This window comes from Cucurbita maxima, unplaced genomic scaffold, assembly GCF_002738345.1.
Source record: "Cucurbita maxima cultivar Rimu unplaced genomic scaffold, Cmax_1.0 Cma_Scf00003, whole genome shotgun sequence".
In the NCBI taxonomy this organism is placed as follows: Eukaryota; Viridiplantae; Streptophyta; class Magnoliopsida; order Cucurbitales; family Cucurbitaceae; genus Cucurbita; species Cucurbita maxima.
In genome coordinates this window covers 5,955,658-5,976,823 of record NW_019272019.1, presented here as the reverse complement: position 1 = coordinate 5,976,823, position 21,166 = coordinate 5,955,658, and the positions used below count along the sequence as shown (strand labels likewise).

At 37.8% G+C, this 21,166-nt stretch overlaps 3 protein-coding genes across 4 annotated transcripts; 2 read left to right on the top strand and 1 right to left on the bottom strand.

Annotated features, from left to right (window-relative positions):
• The first annotated feature begins 1,477 nt into the window (after nt 1-1,477).
• LOC111477249 (transcription factor bHLH54-like) lies at nt 1,478-2,886 on the top strand. The gene is made up of 5 exons (XM_023121301.1): nt 1,478-2,005; nt 2,080-2,328; nt 2,420-2,485; nt 2,571-2,636; nt 2,735-2,886. The coding sequence occupies exons 1-5, from the start codon at nt 1,520-1,522 to the stop codon at nt 2,825-2,827; spliced, it is 960 nt and encodes a 319-aa protein (XP_022977069.1). The 5' UTR covers nt 1,478-1,519; the 3' UTR covers nt 2,828-2,886.
• A 387-nt stretch (nt 2,887-3,273) lies between these two features.
• On the top strand, nt 3,274-14,129 carry LOC111477182 (activating signal cointegrator 1 complex subunit 2-like). Its single transcript, XM_023121207.1, has 9 exons — nt 3,274-3,685; nt 4,047-4,206; nt 4,315-4,376; nt 5,702-5,796; nt 6,404-6,517; nt 11,096-11,161; nt 11,576-11,673; nt 11,791-12,209; nt 12,671-14,129. Exons 1-9 carry the CDS (start codon nt 3,274-3,276, stop codon nt 13,861-13,863), a joined length of 2,619 nt encoding a protein of 872 aa, XP_022976975.1. The 3' UTR covers nt 13,864-14,129.
• A 234-nt stretch (nt 14,130-14,363) lies between these two features.
• Nucleotides 14,364-19,490, bottom strand: LOC111477219 (interferon-related developmental regulator 1-like). 2 transcript variants are annotated; one of them, XR_002717233.1, is made up of 14 exons: nt 19,190-19,490; nt 18,759-18,927; nt 18,470-18,550; nt 17,640-17,722; nt 17,446-17,558; nt 17,238-17,348; nt 17,014-17,123; nt 16,220-16,532; nt 16,045-16,122; nt 15,916-15,966; nt 15,696-15,785; nt 15,491-15,568; nt 14,559-14,749; nt 14,364-14,481 (listed from the first exon to the last, which is right to left on the bottom strand). XR_002717233.1 is itself a non-coding variant. In XM_023121259.1 (13 exons), exons 1-13 carry the CDS (start codon nt 19,197-19,199, stop codon nt 14,708-14,710), a joined length of 1,329 nt encoding a protein of 442 aa, XP_022977027.1. In that variant the 5' UTR covers nt 19,200-19,490; the 3' UTR covers nt 14,378-14,707. The 2 variants fall into 2 exon arrangements, 1 of the variants encoding a protein (XP_022977027.1); XM_023121259.1 differs by having other exon boundaries at nt 14,378-14,749.
• Between the last annotated feature and the right edge of the window lie 1,676 nt (nt 19,491-21,166).

Sequence of the window (21,166 nt, the reverse complement as noted above, 5' to 3'; positions counted from 1 at the left end):
ATTCTATGAGTCTCTTCCTTTTTACGTATGGCATCGCCACTCCCTTTGGCAGCATCCACTAATTCGGAACTTAATTTGAAAGCCATATTTCGACCCGGACGTTTTCGGGATGCCCCTAATAACCAACGAATGGCAAGTGCTTTTCCTTGTGTGGATCCTATTTCAATGGGAACTTGATGAGTTGATCCGCTTACACGTCTTGCCTTTCCTGCTATATCGGGAGTTACTCCACGTATTGCTTGACGTAAAACAGATAGTGGATTTGTTTCGATAAACGTATCCTTAATAAACACGTTTTAAAACCTACAGAACGGTGAATTACATTTCAGTTCATGAAATGAAAGTAAATTCTACAACTACATACGCACACATATAAATGTGTTGTGTTTGTCGGATGTTAGATTGGGTGATGACACGTGTTACAATTAGAACCACCAAAAAGGTGGTGGTTCAAATAAGGAATATTATTATATGAGTTGAAAGATGGAAGGAATAAAAGGGTGGCCGGACTTTAAAGAGTCGTTAGGTAGGAGTAATTCGGATTATCTCTAGAGTCATTGGGGTTTGAGTTGTACATATAAGTTTACGGCCGATGTGTTTCATAAGATAAGATAGGAGTACTTACAAAATTCAATGTTATCCTTTATTATATTTTATTTTCTAATTCTAAACAATAGTTTTTATATATCCTCAAAGGACGATGGTACCCTAATAACATAATTAAACAAAGTCTTCCTTCTTTATAAAATCAAATTATTATGTATTTATTATATTTCCATACACCTCATCACAAATAATAAAAAATAGTTATTAGTAGTCTTAAAATGCAACAATGTAATTAAGGACATCGACATCAACACCAAAGTTGGTTTGAATGGATGAATAGAAAATGAGCAGACACAAAACGAGTTTGAAGGTGATCTTGTCTGAGTTTCGATCCTACTTTTGAAAAGAACTCGAGACTCATCCCCACGACGTTGCCGACATCTCAGCTGTATTAATTAATCATTATCGACTTATTTTATATATTTTTTCATTCCATATATTCCCAAACAAACAAATATATATATATATATAAAAAACCTTCCACGTTCTTACAGTTTTCAACTCTTTCATCATTAATGCAAACCCCATTCATGCTTATTTCACTTAATCACTTCTTAAACTCATTTCTCTCTCCCCGACATAATTGTATGGTTGATTTTTTTGTAATATTCTTCTAAATGTGATTAATTAAGGGGGATTTGAATATTAGTAGTTCATGTAGCCAATTTTATTATTTTAAGCCTATGATTGCATGAACTTGGCCAACCCCATCGTACGATTAATCACTGACATTTGGAAATCAGACTATATCCATTTAATTTGCGATGATTGATCTAAGTCAATTATTATTGAGCATTGCAATTCTTGTAAAAGGATGGCGTATAAAGCCCCCCACCTTCCAAATATCTTGCTACCACACAGCCCAGCACAACACAACGCACGCATACTAATTCTCTACCTGGGACAATCTTGGATGGATTCTTTTGGAGGTCTCAGCGGGGAAGGGGAATGGGATTTGTGCAGCTCAATTTTATCAATGGAGGAGCTTGATTTCACGCCACTTCTTCCTCCGCCCACGGCGGAGATGGCCGACTGGTTCTGTCATTTGGATTCTTTCACGCCCAATTTGCCTTCTTGTGCCAATGCTATCGATCAATTCCCCTGTATTGCTGCTGCTGATCATTATATGTCCATGTCTAATGCTGCCATTGAAGAGAACGAGATGGACTCCATCTTCTCAGCCTGTACTGACGTTTTGCTGCAAGAAATCTCTGTTTTTTCGGGTGAAGATAGATATCTAAACATGGATGTTCAAACCCAGATAGGGAATGATAATAATGCTACCAATTCTGCCAAGGCATTCCATCACAAAAGGAAATCCATTGTCGTCGCTGATGATGATCATCATCATCACAACAATCTCAACAACCCTACTAAGAAAATTCGTACTTCAAACAATGTAAGTAAATCAATTTATTCAATGGGTGTTTTAAGTAATTAAATTGAGCATGACTTATCAAGCTTTTGGTCCAGAAAATTAGGAAAGCTACACAGAATAGCAATAAAAAATTGAGCACTCGGCGGCGCAAATGTGAAGAGGATCAGGAATCTGGAGGGCCTGATATGAACAGCTGCAGCAGCGCTAACTCATCAGAGGATGACAGCGCTTCACAAGATACTAATGGTGGTGGCGCTGTTTTAGAGGGCGAGGCATCGCCGCCACAAGCCAAAACCAGAGCCACCAGAGGCTCTGCTACTGATCCACAAAGCCTTTATGCAAGGGTATGAAAGAAAAAACAAAGCCTTTATAATGACATGAAACTTGAAGCACTAACCTTAAAAACTTTGGTCTGGTTTTGTTAACCAAATGCAGAAGAGAAGAGAGAGAATCAATGAGCGGCTTAGAATTCTGCAGAAACTTGTCCCTAATGGAACAAAGGTAATAACCAAATTATACGTATAATTTTGGAATGAGTTAATGAATTAGTTGAAGGCTTCGATGTAATATTGGACAATATTTTCAGGTTGACATTAGCACAATGCTTGAGGAAGCAGTTCATTACGTGAAATTTCTGCAGCTTCAGATAAAGGTAGGGAGTTTAATTTGTTCATTAAGTTGGCTTCTGAATGATTTGATTTCAAATGCATTGGTGATGACTTTGAGGTATTGTTTTCCTTTTATTTGCAGCTTTTGAGCTCTGATGAGATGTGGATGTATGCTCCAATTGCTTACAATGGGATGGATATTGGTCTGCACCAGAAGCTTCCTTCTTTTTTGTGACAAAACCAAAATTAAATGACCCTTTTGTAATTTTTCATATCCGGCTTTCTTAGTAAATGCAAAATATCAGAAGTAGGATATTTATGTTTTTTATTTTTTTCTAGAGTTGAAAAGAATTTCTATATGATTATTGAAAATGAAATTTAGGTGTAAAGCAGGGATTTTCCCCAAAATTTTCTTTATGCTATTTAGTGGTTAGAATTATTCGTAAAAATGGCTTATAATTCCAAAAACAGCTCTCAAAGATTCAGGTGCCGCTCGTCGGAGTCCAAAGTGAATTCCCAACTGGACTCCCGTTTGATACTCACCCGCCACCAATTGCAAAGCCGAAGAAAGGTATAAATAACGAGCCAAGGCCAACCGAACCGATTCCTCTTCCTCCTCCCGTCCCGGCGCGCACGCACTTCTTCCTATCCCGATCACCAACGCACTCATCTGAATTCTGAATGTCGAATCGTTACAACCACGATGGAAGCAACAAGGGCCGAAGGAAAGAGCAGAAGAAGTACATTCCCAAGAATCAGATTCAATCCACAAATGAACGGCCCAACCCTAAACCTAACCTTTCCACTTCCCTCAGACAATCGCTACCTAAGCCATCCGATTCTGCTGCTGTAAGCAGTTCTGCTACGCCATCAATGAGTAGGATTCAGATGGGAGCGAATGGAGATTGGGTGTCTAGCAGAGCTACTGGTGGTAGTTTTGTGAATTACTTGCCACAGGACGAGGCCGTTGCCACTGGCCTTCGTGCCGAGGAAGGGGCGTTGGATCCGATGGAATCTCAAAGAGTCGTAGATCTTTTGAACAGAGAGTTGTCTCGGCTGCTCAAGTTGAGTGCTAGAGAGTTTTGGACGGAAGGTATTTGGAATACGTTTATGAGAACGTGCATCTGAAATTGGTCGCCTTTCTGATTCACTAACAATTAACAGAATTTGTGAGCATGTTTATTGTGATTTTGCTATTGATCAATATCGTTGGTTTTTGTGAATCATTTTATGGATAGAGACACAAATTACTTATACTGAGTATACTTCGATGGTATTAAGGAAGTAATGTTGAAGAATTGTCTCCTTATATCTGTCCTTAAAAGTGGTGCCAGTCTCTTGTAGGATACCTTAACTCTTGTTATCTGATTTTGGTGTATTGGTGAAGATAGCGATATAAGGTAATCGCCGCCTATCGACTGATTCTTCTGCTCCTTTTGTCGTATTCCTTTCAGTGGCTAGGGACACTTCCTTGCATGAATTTCTCGATAGCTTCCTAAAATTCAGGAGTAGATGGTATGATTTTCCTCATCGTGGAGCAAATGGAATAGTTGCAGGGGTCATCGTTGGAGAATGTGAATTAAGCCGCCGTGTTTTCATGGTATTATATCGCATGTAAGTTCCACCACTAAGTACCAAGTTATATTTACATTGAACATTATTGCAGAGATGAATGACTAACGGCAGATTTTTTTCCCCCCCTCTAAAACCTTCTTCCTGCAGGTCTTCCAATAGGGATCCTGGAGCACGAGCTGCTGATAGCCTCAGTTTAAAAGATCATGGAGGTAATTTCACTCTTTGTGTATATTTTAACATGGCCTTGTACCGCTCTGTAGTCCAGGAAATCAGTTTATTCTTTTAGTTTGACAGTAAACACTATCTATATAATTGTTTATCATATCACTATGTTATTCAGTTATTGTTACTATTTTAAATCCTGCCTCAACAACAAATCCAATCTGATGAAAGCAAGAAGAGTCCAGCTGATTGTATTACATATTAAAAATAAGATAAGTTGTTGGAGAAGAAAAAATACAAATGAAGGGAATAAAGGGTTCTATGAGAAGGATTCTGAAAATTAGTGCTCAAGAGCAGATTTTTTTTTTTTTTTTTTTTTTTTTTTTCCCACTTAATCCTACCTTGCTTATGATATAAGTACACATACCGTGATACAGGTGATAGGACATCTTTTTCCTGTCAGTTCTTCCAATAACCCCGAGCATGTTTAATGCTCGACGAAGAATCTAACTCTTCTTTAAAAGCATGGATAGCCACTAGGTGCATCTTAGTTGTGTGGCTCAGTGTCCAGTAAGTCAACCTCATTTTAGGCATGCATCTTGTAACCTTGTGCTCACGAATCCCCAATGAACGAGGTTTCTTCATTTAAACCCTACTATCTTCTGAGATCCGTTTGCATAAATGTCTTTCACTGGGACCTGAATGTTGTCCATGGTTTTCCTTTTCAGACATCCCGAGTACTTTATGATTATTATTAATTTTATTAGTACTCTTCGGCAAGCCTTCTTGTTTAGCTGTTTTTACTCTCATTTTGTTGATAAGGAAATATGTATCTTGAATCTTCTCTTTTTTATTTTCTTTTATTTGTTCTATGAGCAACTTCAATGATGATAAATTTTATAGCTTTCAAGATTAATACGCTTCTTTTTAGGCATGTTTAAATTATTATTATTATTATTATCATTTATCATTGTGCATCTCACCTTATTTGACCTGTGATGTCACCTGGCGTCCAAGCTTGAAGGCCTTTTAGGGCCTTGAGGAGAATTCTGGGTCCTGTTACGGACTTTGAAACTGCTGATATTTTTTTTGGCTATGATCAGCAGCTCAAACTTTTAGTTTACGTAATAGTTAGAGATGAGCTAGATGAAGTATGATGCACCTGTCATAGAACTGGTTCTGCTAGTATGGTATGCAACCAGCTGACTGTTGGTGCATGTTTATACAAATACTAACAGTTTGTTGGAAGATCAAGAGGATATATTATTGAAAAGAACGTCAAATGTGTTTTAGGATCATCTGAAGAGTGAAATCTGAGCTTATATCAATTTGGTGATAGTGGTGCGCTGTTGTTCACTAATTTTGTATGTAGTCCTTCTGCAGGGAAAGAAGTTGCTTGACCTTCCAAAGTTACTTGATATATGTGCTATATATTATCACGAGAATGAAGATCTAACTAGATCACTGGTAATCATCTTGCTTAGTAGCTCCTATTGGTTCTCATCCTGTAATGATCATATGATGTTTCCGAAGTTTTGTACTCTACTGCTTCAGATGTTCAAACTTTGGGATAATTAGAGGTCAAACTAGTTCAAAGTCATTCAAATCTATATGGATGCAAGTGTGGAATTTTTTAGAACTGGCAGTGATTTTGGAAGTTTATTAGATTATCATAGCAATTATCTCTTCAGGATAATGATAATTACGACAAGAAAATAGAAGAGTCATTGTTTATGAAACCATATATTTAATTATTATTTACTTCACTGATGCTTTAGCTACAGATTATTTAGGTAAGGGAAAAAAATAAAAAAGAACAAAACGAAGAGAAATTTTTTAGCTGATTTTAATGCAATGTTATATGCTAGGCATATATGTAAGCTGAAATTTTAGGAATAGCCTTGGGATTTTCCAGGACGAAAATGTTTTTAACCCCAGCATAATATTCTCGGAAGTTGGAAAAAAAAAAAAAAAGAGTGAGAGACTGAAAGTTTTTAGCTATTTTTAATAAAATACTGTGTGTTAATCTTCTATTTAAAGTTGACATTTGAAATTACCATTTCACATTTTTCAGGTTGAGAATGCAATAAAATCCCAGCCTAGTATTCATGAAACTTTACCGTCGGTTATATCTCACTTCCTCAGCATTGTCTCTATGATGCATCAAAGATGCAACTCATCTCTCGAGGTATTTTTTATTTATTTATTATTAATATGTTGTTTTGATAGTTGATATTCCAGAAAATGCTCTGTGATACTCTGTTGGAGCTAAAAGTTAATTGGCCATTTGTTCTTTCTTTTCTGGTAAGAAATACGAAATTTCTGTGATGATAAGAAAAGCACAAAAATTGGATGGGAAGATAGGGTATGCCCTCCTCTCAAGCCGAGGAGCTTACAAAATATTCTGTTGTTAGATATAACTACAGAGTAATAGTACTTACATGACCAATTACCGAGACAATGCCAAAAGCAGCTAAAAGGAGAGAGATGTCATGAAACTATTGAAGGGCTTTTCTTCGTTGTTTTTAGATCCGATAGTTTTGGCTAAAAGAAACCTCCTTTGATAATAAACAATTTCACAAAAGCAAAAAGAAAACAATTTCGTAGGTGACGCGAAATTACAAAAGAGGGGGAGTAAAGCCAAGCTCGGAGACCAAGCGAAATTACAAAAAGTTGTTCCAATTGGTTATACGAATATAAATTTTAAAGAAAAGGAAAAAAATGTTATTGGAGAATTAATTCAATAGTTGGAACCCATTAGTTGAATTTTTCTTTATGTAGTTTTTTTTCCTTTCAGTAAGGAGTCTTCTACCTTCATTTCTATTTTTAGTTATTTCTCTTGTTTTAGGAGGATGATCCTCCATGATTGAGTCACGCCTCCATTGATATAGCAATGGTTGTAAGGGCTCCATTTTCATTTCTATGGTTAGTTATTTCCTTCAAAGTTTTAGGAGGATTATTCTCCATGATTGAGTTAGGGTTCCTTTGATGTAGTAATGATTATTATACCACTTGTATAAATAGTCATAAACATTAACGAAGATGGTACTAAAAAATTTTCAATTTAGTCTTTGAGTACTTTGACTCAGAGGTATTAAGGTTCCCTCTATTTGAGCCTTACAATTACTCAAAATAGGTCGAACAAAGAATTCTACATCTTCCCCCACACAAACACCGTCTACCTTCATTTATGAGAGACCCATAACTCGATCACAAACTTGGGCCCATAACAATTTGTATTAGAGCTAGCAGTTATGGGTGAATCTTTCTTCCCCCACACAAACACCGTCTACCTCCACTTATGAGAGACCCATAACTCAATCACAGACTTGGGCCTCTAACAATTGTATCAGAGCCAGTAGTTACGTCTACCTCCACTTATGAGAGACCCATAACTCGATCACAGACTTGGGCCTCTAACAATTGTATCAGAGACAGTAGTTACGGGTGAATCTGTGCGAGAACAGCTTACCAAACTCTTCAATTTACTCTTATCCAAACAGTAGGCTAATCAAGCTATGTAATGAGAAGGTTGAACAACTTCATACTAAATTGGATGCCATGTTCCTTGACTTGGAATCCACAAAGAAGGGCCTGACTTCTTCCAGCGCTGAAAGTCAAGCAAAAACAAAGAGATAAAGGGAATTTATGGGGCAACCATTTCTGAAAATTCTGGAAGAAACTTTATTGTAACCAAATTCATGAAACTTGACTTCCCTCGCTTCAATGGGTTGGATTAGCCATTGTCAACACTTTTTCCGACATCAATCGACATCCGAGGAAGAAAAGGCGAGCTAAGACTTTTATCACTTAGAGGGAATTGGTAACCTATGGTATTTATAGATGGTACATAATATTTCGGATCCCACCTGGACGAAGTTTGTCCACCAATGCAACTTGCGGTTTGGACCTCCCATCCGAAGTAATAAATTGGGGGAGCTTGCTAAGCTAAAACAAACGGGTTTAGTGGAAGAGTACTAAAACTAATTCGAAGGGTTGGTTTCAAGAGCTGGAATTTTAACTAAAAATCAAAAGATTCATTGTATCTTAGCGGATTGCAAGAGTCTATATCAATTGAGGTGGAGCTTCACCAGTCACATGACGTGGTATCCGCAATGTGTATGTCTCGCTTGTACGAAAGAAAAATATATCCCAGGGCCACCACCACCAATTGAGATAACAAACACAATTCACCAATTTAGATATGCGCACCAACCATTTGATAAAACCGACTCACTAGAGAAGAAATGGAAGAAAGAAGAAAGAAGGGGATGTGCTTCAATTGTGATGAGACATTTGTGCGAGGCCATCAATGTAAGAAACTGTTTTGGATTGACTTGGAAGAAGAGAACGAACCAACCGAGGAAATGGAGCAAGAACTGTCACCAAAAATCCCTCTCAATGCTATTACAGGAACAAGAAATCCACATTCCATGCGACTGAATGGGTGTTGGAACGGAGGTCAGGTACTCATTCTTGTTGATTTTGGAAGCACTCGTAGTTTTTATCTGTTTTCAAGGTGGCAGAACTAAAGGCTGAAGTGAATGGGAAGGACGGGTTACGTGTCAATTTAGCCAATGGTGAGCAATCAGTAGTCCCAAAATTTGCAAAGGGACGCTAATTGAATTAGAGTTGAACACCTTCACAGTGGACTTATTTGTGCTACCATTGACGGACTTCAACATTGTCCTCGGTGTTAACTGGTTGCGAGTCCTATTTTATGGGACTTTGAATATCATGTGTATGTTTTTTTCATACACGGAAGACAAGTGGAGCTCAAAGGAATACATTTCAAACACGGCAGAAGTCGCCTGAACTCAATTCCTTGCATCCAACCACTATCTAGGACATGCAACTTTGCTAGCGGAAAATGTTTCTCTCTTGGATCAAACCAACGGGGATGCCTCCAAGCCGATCTTGTGATCACCGAATTCCTTTGGAGCCCACCCGTGGTGGTGCGCCCCTACAGATATCCCCACGGACAAAAGGATGAGATAGAATGCCAATGTGTAGCCATGCTACAGCAATGGATCATCCTTCCCAACCAATCTCCTTTTTCTTCTCCGGCAATTCTAGTTCTGAAGGCTGATAATTAATGGTGCTTATGTGTGGATTATAGGGAACTCAATACAAAGACCATCAAAAGACAAATTTCCAATGCCACCGACCATTAGAGACAACCTTCAGGAAGCTCAGAACAGAATGAAGGATCAATATGATCAATCACACCTACCATTAGAGTTCAATATTGGAGACAACGTCCTGCTACATCTTCAACCATGTAGCCAGTCTTTGTTAGCTTCAAGGAAAAATCAAAAGCTTGCCGCAAAATTTTTTGGGCTTTTTGAGGTGTTAGAACAAATTGGTTCTATGGCCTATAAGTTAAGCTTACCAACCGAATCAAATTACACCAGTTTTCCACATTTTCGCACTCAAACCATACCATGAAGGCTGAGTCGATCATCATCCAGAACTTCCTCCAATTCCAGCCCCTGACCCTCAGCCACTTGCTATTCTGGACCATCGATTTAAAGTTGGTCAATTAGAAATTTTGATATACTGAAGCCACTCTTCACCTGCGGATGCCTCTTGGGGGAAACTGTTCAAGATATGACCAAAAAATTACCACAATTCAAGCTTGAGGATAAGCTTCTTTGGGGTCGGGAATTATTGATACAATGTCACTACAAGTGTACACACTTCACACTCATGGCAAAAAGAAGCAATCACGTATGGAACCCATTGGTTGAGTTTTTCTTTATGCAGTTTTTTTTCTTCAGTTTCAAGGAGTCCTCCACTTTCATTTCTATTTTTAATTACTTCTCTTGTTTTAAGAGGATGATGAGTCACGACTCCATTGACATTTCTACTTTTAGTTATTTCCTTTGTTTTAGGAGGATGATCCTCCCTGATTGAGTCATGGTTTCATTGATGTAGCAATAGTTATTATACAACTTGTATAAATAGTCATAAACATCAATGAAGGTGATACCTAAAAAATTTTCAATTTAGTCTTGTATACTTTGACTAAGAGGTACTAAGGTTCCCTCTATTTGAGCCTTACAATTATTTAAAATAGGTCGAAAGAAGAATTCTACTTCTTTCTCCCACACGAACACCGTCTACCTCCACTTACGAGAGACCATAACTCGATCGCAGGCTTGGGCCCGTAACAAAGGGCTTTCCTTAGTTATTGAAGACACTATGGTTTCTTTAGATGCCAAAACACTTCTCCTAGTGCAAAATGGAGTTATTTGCTGAACACGAGCAACCAGAAATTCAACTTCTCAACCTTGTGTTAAAACTCTTGACCTCAAGGAATACCCAACAAAAAAAAATATATATATATACAACATAACACAGAGAAGCACATATGTTCGGAGGTTAAATACTTGTTGAGTGAATTTGCTATTTTTCATTTGTGAGGCACTTGTGGTATGATATGGCTGATACTGCCAAAACATTACACAAGAAAGCACATGTTTCATTTTTCAGTCTCTTTCTCCACCATTCTGTTGTATGTACGTCAATGTGTATGTCTATGCCAACAAACGGTGCTTTTTTTCTTTTTTCTTTTTTCTTTTTTTTGTTAAAAAATAAAGTCAGCACCCACCCCATTATGGAATTCTATTGCTGTAGATTTCTGGTTTTTTTTTCTCCCGATAGTCATGACATCATTTTATGGATTATCATTTGCAAGTTGTGATGTACAGACCTAGAATTGAACATTATTCATTGAGGAAATTTCTCCATTTCTTTTATGCAGACTCTCTTCTCCTCCGGTAGCAATGGAGAAAGTGGGTACAGTAAGCTTCAAGCTGACTTCTTGGAGGTAGGTGAACTAGAACCGAGGGGAAATTGTTAATATTGGATTGATGTTCTTCTCTGGGTGTAAATTTATTGCGTCAAGTGAGGCTAGATCTAATAGTAGTTTGTTGTGGTGTGCTCTTTCATTTGATTAAGGAATTTTATTTAAAAATACCCATAATAAGTGATTTCATTTCTCATGTCATTTTAAACAATATAGCTGCCGTCATAATTCCAATGTGGGTTTCTTCATGGAATTTGTTGCAGCTGAATTTTTCCGGTCACAGTTCATTAATCAATTAAGCTAAAAATAATAATTTCTAATCAAGAAGTCGAATCTTTAATTTATTTTTCTTCCCAATTTTTTTTGATGCAAGGGCAGATATACCTCTATGTCACTACGTATTGTAGAAATTACTAAACTTGATTTTCTGAATAGGTGATTGATTTTATAAATGATGCAATTGTCACTCTGGACTCTTTTGTTGCTGCATACAGACTGGCAGCTATATTCTTCTCCTCTGCTGTTGAAATAAGGTATTTTATATTGGATACAAGATTCTGGTTCTGGATTTCCACCGGTGTTGTTTGTAATTGACTTTGAATATGTACTCACTCCCCCTCCTCCCAATTAATGTTAATACTGTTCTGCAGCTGTGGGAATGAGGATTTGCTTGGAACTCTTGCAAGATTGCATGATTTACTACTTCCATCCTTACAGCAGGGATTCCAAATTGTCTTTGTGCCCCGAGGAGATGATATGATGTCTAGTGTGGTAACAAGTTTGAAAATGCTAGCATTAAGAGTTGTAAGTCTGGGTTGGAAACTGCTGGAAATCTGCTATCTAGGTGACGAAGTGTTTGGAAATGACCTTGCTGTTCCAGTCTCTATGAAGATGTTCCCAGCAAATGTAGAAGATCCTGTCATAAGAGCGGATATCTTTATTCAAACTTTGAGAGAGATCAATGGGATCTCGCAACAGGCTCCGGATAAACAACTTGGTCAAACATTTCTTCAGCGTATGAAAAAGAACCACTCCATAATGAACAGAATCAACAGTTTACGAAACAATGGTAAGTTTTCTGGATCGAGGTTTTATTTCCACTACACATAGGATAAGTTAAGTTGATCAAACATTCATTAGTGGTACAACATACAAGTAAATAAGAGCTTAACCCTATTGGTAATTTATATTACTAATAATTCATTCTTGGAATAAACGATCTAGTACCATAGAACATAATGGTATGTGTTGGATTTAGTTCCAGTTGCCCGGTGAGATAAGGAAGGTTCGATTTTTCCATCATGTCAGTTACACAATCTCAATGGATGAATATCTTGAAAATATTTGGAAATATAATATTTTTAAATTTTCTGCCCAACGCGTACAGAAGGAATGGCACCCACAAAATGAAAATCAAGTAGATAGACATATTTCTGAAATGCATTTTAGTATTGACTAGTCTCCTATTTTCTTTTCTTGCTAGACATAGCATTATGACGTGAATTGTGTTGCCTATTTCTATTCTTACAGGTTGGATATTTGTCGATGATGAGCAATTTGATTATATATCAACAATAGTTTATACCCCCACGCCTAATATTAAGGATTCATCTCTTTCCAAGGCACCTGTGATGAGCCACATATCAGAAGTAGATGAGGATTCTGCAATGTTGGAGTCGAAAATCTGTCAAATAAAGGATCTTTTCCCTGAGTATGGCAGTGGGTTTCTAGCTGCATGTCTGGTAGCTTATAATCAGAACCCTGAAGAGGTGATTCAACGAATCCTTGAGGGGACTCTTCATGCTGATCTTCAGTCCTTGGACACTTCCTTAGAAACAATGCCAGTGCCCAATTCTAGTGCGGCTGTTATTAATAGGAATGACAAAGGAAAAGGAAAACTATTTGAGTCTTCAACAGTTGCCTACACCGACCAAGTCTCTCAGAGTAATGATTTAATGGTTGAAGGCCCTTCAGTTTCATCTACTTTTGGTGGCAGATATGTTCGAAAGTCTAAAGATGACATGCCGTACTCAGAGGCCCTTGACAATAGAAATGAAGCAGATTCAGTGAGGACTGCGGCTTTGGTTTCCCAATATGAATATGAAGATGAGTATGATGACTCCTTTGATGATCTTGGTATTAGCATAGCAGAGACAGCTACAGAAGATAATGAAGACTTGGTGGGTCAAAAGTTGCGTTCAGATTTGGGTAACTCTTCGAACTCAAAAAATGCAAGTTCAGCACAAAATGCTTCCAACTCAAAGTGGGGATCTAAAAGAAAACCTCAATACTACGTCAAGGATGGTAAAAATTATAGTTACAAAGTTGCAGGGTCGATTGCAGTTTCCAATTCTGACGAGGCATCTTTAGTGACTCAATCTCAGAAAGAACTAATTCATGGACTTGGACGCGGAGGCAACTTGCCCCTCGGGGCAGTAAAAAAACTGACAGAGTCGGAGGAGGATAGTCAGCCTGATGTTTCTGCAGCAGATCCGAGAGATAACGTACGGAAGTCCTGGGGCCGAGGTAGTAGGAGGGAAGTGGGAAGTGGATCAGCTGCAGGCGTGCCTGAAGGACAAGGTAAACAACCAAATGTGGCTGAAGTTTCAGAAAGGGGGGGAAGAGGCGGCAACAGAGTCCGAGGAAGGGGGGGAGCATCTGGTAACCATCACAGGAAGGACAGAGCCATGAAAAAGCATTTTGCTGGATTATCTGGTTTCTAAGTTGTCCGATCGACAGTGTTTTTTCCCCATAGAAAGACCCCTTACCCCCCAAAGCAAAGCAGTACCAAATACAGATTTAATATGGACCCATTTGTTTTATCAAAGACGTCACCCCGATCAATTGCATACGAGCATATGACCCTATTAGTCGAATTGAACTTCTGCAGCACAGTGTTTCTCTAAGAAGATGTAGCTGACTGGCAAACTTTTATAGTAATTTGAAAATTATATTCATCTTGATTTGCAAAGATGGTGACCTTGTTCTAGCAGCGCATTAAAGGTAAACATGGAAAGAGAAGTTCAAGATAGGAGATTGAGGGCATTCTAGCCTCCACAGGAAGTCGATGATCACATGCACTAGTATGTACTTCTATAGGGTCAAACTTTCTGAGCCGTGTGAGAATTTTAATTTTGTAGCTATGAATATTTAGCTGTACTCAAAGGTTTTGGTGGGCAACACTCGAATGCTATGTGGAAGAATAAATATGAGAAATTACGAAGGTGAAAACTGGTATTGACTTAAAATACTTTTTATTACAAATGCCCCGATGGATCCCTTTTACATGACAATAACCTCTTCTAAAACAACACGGGCCCAAAATTTATGAAATAATCCGCTGTCTAATAATTAGTAAATTACGTGCTAATCGAAACTAACAGTAAATCGTCAGAGCATTTACGAGGTGGGGCTTCAGAATAATTCGAAATTATCTGCCCCAATTATGAACTGCGAGTAATTTATGTTTTCTACTATTTTTACAATTCGTCCAACAGAAACATGGAGGCTCGCACCAGCCTTCAACAGTACCTTCTAAGTCGTCGCAATAAATAAATACTATAATTCTCAGTCGCCCACGTTTAAAGCATAGTGTCCAATGTTTCTACCCTGCAACACGAAAGCAAAAGGATTATCCAAGCAGAAAAACAGATAAAGATATAATTCTATTGAAGAAGATAAAGAGTTGAACCAAGTTCAAACCAATTTACTTAGTTTTAGGCATAAAGCTCATCTCCTTAAGATGAAAACCTTACCTAAGATATTATCTTACTTAAGATTAGATAACGTCTCCCAAGATGACAACCTTACATAAGATATTATCTTACTTGAGATTAGATAACGTTTTCCAAGATGACAACCTTACATAAGATATTATCTTACTTGAGATTAGATAACGTCTCCCAAGATGACAACCTTACATAAGATATTATCTTATTTAAGATTAGATAACGTCTCCCAAGTGGACAACCTTACATAAGATATTATCTTAAGATTAGATAACGAAGCCCAAGAGGACAACCTTACCTAAGATATTATCTTAAAATTAGATAATGTCTCCCAAGAGGACAACTTACCTAAGATATTATCTTAAGATTAGATAACGAAAATTCACACCTACTTAGTGCCCAAAAATGCAATACGGAAACTAGCTGAGTTTTCAGATAAATCATTTTGAGATTATGAAATATTTATCTCTAAACATCACAGCTACTAAACCACACGCATGGTTTTTATAAGAAAGCTTCATCAGCAAATCTAGCATAATCATATATTTCTCCGATCAGAGGGACTGCTAAACAATTCTTTTTGTTTAAATCCTTCTTATTCTAGTAATATGCAGAAAACTACCTCAGCTAACTTTCGCTGCTTGTTCAATAACTGAGTCCTTGTCTTATTGGCAATTGAATTTGGTGACTTGAACATCCTCTAATTAAAAAAAAACACGTTAATAAGATTGCCACACGCAAGGAATAGAAATTACATTATTCAATAGAAGACGTTCAACCCAAAAATAAATGAATAAAATAATTAATAATCATGGTGTTTCACTAACCTTTTCCGTGGTCGATATTCGATGCTCGCTGTCCAAGAGAAATTTTTTCTTCGGAGTGAACCCAAAGACATCATGAAGGAATATATTCTCCTATTACATAAAATAAGGAGGAGAATAATATTAGAAAGCTGTAAGTCACAGGAATGCTACCCGCCCATTAATAATCAATCAAACAATTAAAAAAAACGTGTATCGGCAAACAAACGGCAGAGAAACAAACCTGCATGTGCTTAACAAACCCTCCTCCAAGAATGTGCTTTAAGAAGTTCAGCTGTGAAAGTTTATAAATTTAGTGTTACAAAATGAACATAAAAGTTATACAATTTTCAGACAACAAAAAGATGGGAACCTGAATCAGTTGAGTCCATGTTGAAGTCTGCAACAGATCTCCTCCAATCTTAATCGAAGTTTCAGGACAATAACCATCCTAACATAACAGAACGGATAATCAAATAAGCCTAAAAAGAAAAGGATATGAAGATCGGCACATGTAAAGAAGAAATAAAGATGTGATGTAGGTGTACCTCAAAAAACACCAAGATATCTCGAAATGTATTCCGCTGGGAGTTGAGATCTCTCTTAGCAGAACCCTTACCACCGGCTTCCATCAAGAGGCCTTTCACTTGATTCAAAATTTTTCCCTTCAGTCCCTGTATATGTATAAACCAGTCCCGCTGTTTACTTCCCTCCAGGGCGGAGCCATCAGTTGATCCTCTAGCTTCAGCAGAAAACTTCTCCAATCTGCCTATCTCAAAAAGCAACGCCAGAGCTTCACCAGCAGCAATGCGTACAGAACGGTCATCCTTGTCCAGAAGACTTGATAAATATGATATTGATCTGAATGTTTGCAGTATTAGAATTTGTTAATCGTCACATATGGTGCCAAAACTTTAAATTCTTCTTTGCAGAGGGAGAATTCAAAACTACAAGCATAGTAGGGTTCTCCACACATTTTGACTTGGTTTTTTACTTTAGTGCCTTTGTGGAAAGAAACTGTATTGCCCCATCAAAGGGGCAAAATCACATCATAATTCAGATAACATAAAACGTAGTACATTTTCATACAAGGCAAAAATTTATTTATATATTAATTTACCAAATTTTCATGAACTGCGAACATTTATTTGCATATTTATTTATCATTTTAACACAACCAACCCCAATGATGCTGTTTCATACCTAGACATGCAAATTATGATATCAACCCATTAACAATCACACTCAAACCAATATCAAAAGATTTAGGTTTCTTGCAAAAATAATAATAATAAATCAATCAATAGCAAAAGAGGAAGCTGCATAACAAAAGTTTACTAACTCTTGCCAATCTTTGGAATTAAGTTTCAACCCGTCCATAGTTGTAAGGACAAAGGACCATGCAGACACCATAGCTGTTATGATAGCTACCGATTGCCTGGCTGCAACTACCTGTGAAATTTGAAGAGCAGGCAACAAATGAACAATAAACATAAATTTGATAAAATTTCTCGTCCTAAACCCTAAACAAACAACAATAATAAAGGAAGAGACATTAGGGATTACATTTTGTCCTAGTTTGGGAATGACAACTTGCCACATGAGCTGCAACAACGGTTCGATTTCCTCCATGTCATTTCCTCCAACAAAAGTGATAACCGCCAAGCATTCGAGCAGCTGAAGAAAATTAATCATCCCAAATCAGTCGAATGAAAATCATCTAGTTATTTTATAATTAAATTAAATTTCAGATTAAATATATTATATCAAATACCGATATCTTTGAGGACTCCGATCCAGATCTAAGAGCATGAGAAATTGAAGGAATTGATTCTGACAATATTTCCCGAGCATTGTCACCCTCACCCACTGTTAAAGCTAATAATCCTACAGATTATATATGATCATAAAATTAATTGGCATTTGGATACACAGTAATTGAGAAGGCTAATGTTATCAAACGCCTACCAATTGCACGAGAAGCCAAGGATATTTCCTTGCTGGAACCCTTTTTGATAGAATTCAGACATTGATGAAGCAGAGTAGCAAATCTGGTCAAAGGAAGAAAAGTGCAATCAATCAACATGCATTTGCTTTTTCCTTTTACATTTTTTCCCCAATAGGACCTTAACAGAAATATAGGATGATTGCATCAAAGTTGCATCATATAAAAAGGGGGGAATTGAGACTCTTACATTATGCCCGGCTAAAAATTTAATTTGATAAAACTAAAACGAAATGAAGAAATGGTAAAATTATAACTTAATGGCTAAACTATGGGTACTGAATTGCCATTATCACCATGTTGTCATGTTTATGACAACAAAATAAGTAGGCTCAAAGTAATATTTGTGGTAGCCACTCACATTGGCTGAGATTGAGAATTCTTACATCTAAGTTTGGGGATTTGTAAGAAATAATTTTTTATGTATTTTGTTAGTTGGATTTTGAGATCCATCTGTTAGTTGGTTTCTCTGAAAAATATTCCAACACGAGTACAAAAGAGGAATACGATTTCTTCCCCAGACAAAATCTCTCAGATGAATGAAATATCTCTTTTCTTTACCCCCACTTTGGGCAGTTCTTTACGATTGCAACAGACTACATTCTGCAAAACTAACTACATTTAATCAAGAAAGTGAATGAAAGCAACCCTGCCATTTTTCACTCTTAGAAACAGTACCCGAGAAAAATCAAAGGAGAACGTGCCAAGCTATAAACAAAACAATGGAAGAATTGAAGCCCGCGCTTGAAATTAGAAACATTTGCACGGAGAGAGTGCGTGAAGGAGTGCTTACTTTTTTTCCACAAATTGATGTTGCAAATTGTTGTTGAGATTTTCTATGATTGATGCCAGCGCTTTCTCTCTTGTGGAACCCCTACATTGCAGAAGTCAAACATAATTTACTCCAAGTTTCAGAACTATGTAAGATTTTTTTTATATAAAAAAAAAAAATAATACCAACAAGCTATAAACTACAATGGGGCAACGGCTGCTGCTACTAGTGACAAGACCAAATTGCATTAATTTTATTCTAGGAGTAAAAACATTTAGCACGAAGAATCGTTCAAGCACTAGAAGAATACCTCTTCTCATATAAAGCATCAAGAGCTTGATCAAGTATAGTATCTTGGTCAAATTGAAAATCCTCAATCCCTACAACAGACATACGATCAGACCGCGTAGTCGATGAAGAACTCACACTAATATCATCATCACTATCCACCGCTGGAGAATTTTTTCGCTGAGTTTTACCTGTCAAGAAGAGACAACATCAATACCAAACCCTTGTAATTATCAATCTGCAGAGTGAAACACGAAATCCAGACAATTTCAGAATTACAATCCAGAGAGAAAAACAGGAACACTCCAGGAGGAAAAGTCAAACAATCTATAGATGAAAAAGGAACAAGAAAGTAAACAAAAGGCCAGAGAAATTTCGTTCATAAATAAAACAGCAAATAGGCAGCCTCGATTATCGATAAAAACTACCAAAGAGAACGAAAAGAAAACTCACGTCTTCCCATTTGTACAGACCACGGTGGCTCCTCCCTTCAATAGACGTCAATTAGAACTAGAAGGCTGCTTAAAAATCTGAGAACGAAAAAGTTTCGGAGAAAAAAGATGAACAGAATCTATTGGAACTGAAACGAGAATGGAGCAACACTTGGATGAATGGAAGAAAAAACTCGCCATCAAATTTGTCGAATGCAGGGAAAATGAAAAAAAGGGAAAAAATCGGAGAAAAACAAATTAGGGCTTTTATAGGGAACAAAAGAAAACAACCTATGAGATGCAGGACCTTCAAAACTCTCAACGGTGCCAAAGGGGATCGTTCGCGCGGTGGTAAAAAACGTAAACGAATATTCGGTGAACCTGTGGTTGCCTGGAGATGATGACGTGGATAGAATAATCACCGTCCGATGCAGGGAGCTGTTGGATACGGGACCCACGAAGGAAAGAAGTCGGCGCCGCTGGGAAATTGACACGTGGCAAATGGTTTGGAGCCATTTGAGAGGTAAGAAGAACACGTGCGTTTGGATATTGGATCGCGTGAGGGATACGCCGGCTTGCATCTCTCCCCCATATGAACTTTGGGCCTCGGTCCTCTCATCGCAGGCCCAAATGTATTAATCGGGCCTATTGCTGACTGTTCGTTTCAGAATTGGGCCCAGAAGAGTTTGCCTCAGATATTTGGTTGCGGCAATCTGCAGCGTTTCAGAATTACCCGGCTATCGGCGGGTGAGTGCTGCAGCGACCCGCGCTCGCACGATTCCCCTGTTCCGACAGCGACAATAGCTTAAAACGAACCTCGAATCGCTTCGAGTTCTTGTCCCATGCTCCGATTGATCTCGGATCTGAAAAACCGCGATTCGACGGCTTCAGTTCGTGCCCCACTCGCCTCTTCGTTTCAACTTCTTCGCTCTCCAAGAGATTCTCTATATGCCATTGCACTTCGGGTATCTAAACCTATTGGCCATTGATTGACGGTATATAATTTCAGTTAAGCTATGCTTAGAACTATACGTTTTTACTTCATGTCATATTCATTCATGGATCTATATGTTCATACATTATAATTATAACAGTTTACTGATTAAGTTAGATTAGATAATGATACATTACTCTCTGACTGCTAACATATGCCCTACCATTTGATTCATTCGCTATCGTCTTCTGGCTTTCATATTTTGTGATATTTCATATTAATCAGTCAGATTGGAAGCCACCCATGTCATTAATCATTGTGGCTAGCAAATATAGAACTTTAGTTTTCAAAAGATGGCTAAATATAGGATGCGTGGTTGATGAAAAGCACAGATTCGTTAAAAGTAGAGAATAAAAGAGATAACCTGCAACAAAATTCCCAATAGAGGTTTTCATTTTCCATTTCCCCCGAACTCATGTCATTTTCAAATCAAAATCCAAACTGGCCCCTGAAATATTGACAAAAGCAATCCAAAATTGGTTCGAAACTGACATCCAAGAGGAAGCCAAGAGAAAAAGAAAGGGTTATGTGTGTTATGAATCCATGATTGATCATTAAAGCATGGAGAGGAATGGGCAAGGTATGTTTGAATACACACATCCTCTTTATCCTCCTGCCCCTTGTGGTTGCTTATATTCTGCCATCTGCTTGTCATAGACCACTTGTTTTTATCAAAAATACCCAATTGATGCCAATTCACTGCCTCCCATGTGCTGCACACTTCCCGCTTGGATCGGCAAGAAATAAGAGACCGACCGATCTGCAGGGTGCAGGGTGCAGGCGCAGGCCAGTCAAACCCTCGGAATTTGACTACTGCGAGTTCAGGTGGGGGCAGAACCATAACCATAGCCATAACCGGAACCAGAACTACAGAACCGTTTTCTATTAATGTGCGTGATAAGTAAAACTTACTTTTACTGACAAACCCACTTGGTATTTTCAATCTTCCTCCTCACCGACATCCACCTAACTCCCACCACTATTCCATTGGTTTTGTTTCCACTT

Bases quoted from the DNA above. Each gene is read 5' to 3' on its own strand.
- LOC111477249 (XM_023121301.1), top strand. From the start codon at position 1,520: ATGGATTCTTTTGGAGGTCTCAGCGGGGAAGGGGAATGGGATTTGTGC. The intron at 2,006-2,079 runs GTAAGTAAATCA...CTTTTGGTCCAG, and splicing joins AAATTCGTACTTCAAACAAT to AAAATTAGGAAAGCTACACA. The intron at 2,486-2,570 runs GTAATAACCAAA...CAATATTTTCAG, and splicing joins TTGTCCCTAATGGAACAAAG to GTTGACATTAGCACAATGCT.
- LOC111477182 (XM_023121207.1), top strand. From the start codon at position 3,274: ATGTCGAATCGTTACAACCACGATGGAAGCAACAAGGGCCGAAGGAAA. The intron at 4,377-5,701 runs GTAATTTCACTC...TTTTGTATGTAG, and splicing joins CAGTTTAAAAGATCATGGAG to TCCTTCTGCAGGGAAAGAAG. The intron at 6,518-11,095 runs GTATTTTTTATT...TCTTTTATGCAG, and splicing joins GATGCAACTCATCTCTCGAG to ACTCTCTTCTCCTCCGGTAG.
- LOC111477219 (XM_023121259.1), bottom strand. The intron at 18,551-18,758 runs GTATTCTTCTAG...TCTGCAATGTAG, and splicing joins GATGCTTTATATGAGAAGAG to GGGTTCCACAAGAGAGAAAG. The intron at 16,533-17,013 runs GTTAGTAAACTT...GCAAACATTCAG, and splicing joins AATTCCAAAGATTGGCAAGA to ATCAATATCATATTTATCAA.